Below are 1,811 nucleotides of genomic sequence, written 5' to 3'. Positions count from 1 at the left end.
CACGGCTTCACTGCAGTTCGCGTGGGCACACACGCGATGTAGCAAGCGATCGAGTTGGCTATGATCGGAAGTATGTTGTGTCAGGAGGCCATGCTGAGCCAACAGACAGACGTATAGGTGTACAGAGAAGCAATGTACGTAAGCCAAGCTAGCAAGTGCCATCGCCATCGACACAAACTCCCCGCAGAGCGGAAGGCATGGACGCACGGGCACCTAAAATTAACAAACCAACCACTAGCTAAAAGGACACGCACCACTGATTATCCCTGCTCATTCAGCTTTGACCATCCCAACACTCAAAAAGTACTGCAGAAACTTGAATGCATTCATGAGATTACATAAGAGTAAAAAGGGAAAATATTGCGAGTCCACTGTAGCGAGTAGCGACAATGTTCGATTCGCTCGTAGACGCACAGATGTTAACTTTGTTACACGCAGCCGGTGCAAACTCAAACTCAAACTGAACGACGAGGAAGAAAATGTTACAGAGATGGCCAGTAGCACCGTACATGGAATGGAGTAATAGACGTAGCTAGTGGTCGTCATTAATTAAGGAGCATTTAACCACAGCTTAATCTAGCGATCGTGATAGGAAACGACTAAACCAAGCAGCTAGGGTAGGTAGACGCTCGGGTCTTGGACGTCCGTCCAGCAGCTCCCGGCGTTCCAATAGGCCGCCGCCGGCGCATCGCCGAGCTCGAAGATCCCAGCGTCCAGGGACGCGAACGGCGTCATGTCGGCGGTGGTGGGCGCCACTGGCGCCGGTGCCTGTCCTGCGAGCTGTAGCACTGAAGGCGCCACCCCTTCCTCCTTCGGATGTGCCGTGAAGCTGAACACCGGGAGCGGTGGGGGCGGGGGAGGCGCGAAGAGGGACGCGAGCGCCGCGGCCTGGTCGGCGAATATCGGCGCTGGTAGCGCCACGTCTGTTGCGAAGGGGCTCGTGTGGTGGCACGTGGCGGTGAGGGTGTTCGACGACGGCGTGGCGGGAGTGGTAGGGGTCGTCGAGGCGGTGGCGGCCGTGGGACTGGCGCTGCCGCTGTTGGAGCGTGGCGACGACGCCGAGGCGCGGCGCGGGTTCTTGGCGTCGGTCGACGTGGGAGTGGACGCCGCCGACGAGGCAGACGACGAGGACGAGGAGGAGGAGCGCTTGGCCTTGCGGCAGCCGCCGCCCACGGGCACGTTGCGGAGGACTCCGCCCTTGGTCCAGTACCGGCGGCAGCTCTTGCAGAAGTGGCGCGGCTGCGATAGGTTGTAGTTGTTGTAGTAGCAGAACTTGGTGTTGGTCGACTCGCACCGCGGGCACTTGACAGCCTCCGGCACCGTGGCCGCAGGAGAAGCCCCGCCGCACCGCGCCCCTGGGCCCTGCTGCGCCTGCGCGCGCCGGAGGTCAGCGGCCGCGGCCCCGCCGAACAGCCGCCCCGCGAGGCCCGGGATGGACTGGAACTCCTGCATGGCAGCAAGCGGTGTCGTCTACAGAGTGCTAGGATAGTGCTTCGGATTGCTGGTTCATCCCTCTTAGTGGGTGTATGCCGACGAGCGGGGAGCGCGGCAAGAGGTCCACCCGCTCGGCATCGCCTCTCCATCACAAGCGATAGCAGGTAAATATCTGCACTTGCGCAGCATGTTGTCCTGCTGAAGTTACGGAATTACCCCTACCCATACTTAATTGACAAAAACGCCCCTATTGTTCCTAGTGTGTACATTTAGGTGCACTCGCATTGATCATGCTCTCGTGCATTGATCGATGGCACTAGATTCGTGCTCAAGACATTCCGCTCAGCAACAGCTTCGTGCGTCCTGATTCCTGAATC

At 59.2% G+C, this 1,811-nt stretch overlaps 1 protein-coding gene across 1 annotated transcript; it reads right to left on the bottom strand.

The window, feature by feature from the left end:
* Positions 1–304: 304 nt before the first annotated feature.
* Positions 305–1,586, bottom strand: LOC133921332 (dof zinc finger protein 4-like). Its single transcript, XM_062366153.1, has one exon. The coding sequence runs from the start codon at positions 1,450–1,452 to the stop codon at positions 613–615; it is 840 nt and encodes a 279-aa protein (XP_062222137.1). The 5' UTR covers positions 1,453–1,586; the 3' UTR covers positions 305–612.
* Between the last annotated feature and the right edge of the window lie 225 nt (positions 1,587–1,811).

This window comes from Phragmites australis, chromosome 6 (assembly GCF_958298935.1).
Source record: "Phragmites australis chromosome 6, lpPhrAust1.1, whole genome shotgun sequence".
Classification (NCBI taxonomy): Eukaryota; Viridiplantae; Streptophyta; class Magnoliopsida; order Poales; family Poaceae; genus Phragmites; species Phragmites australis.
This window is presented reverse-complemented; position numbering and strand designations above follow the sequence as displayed.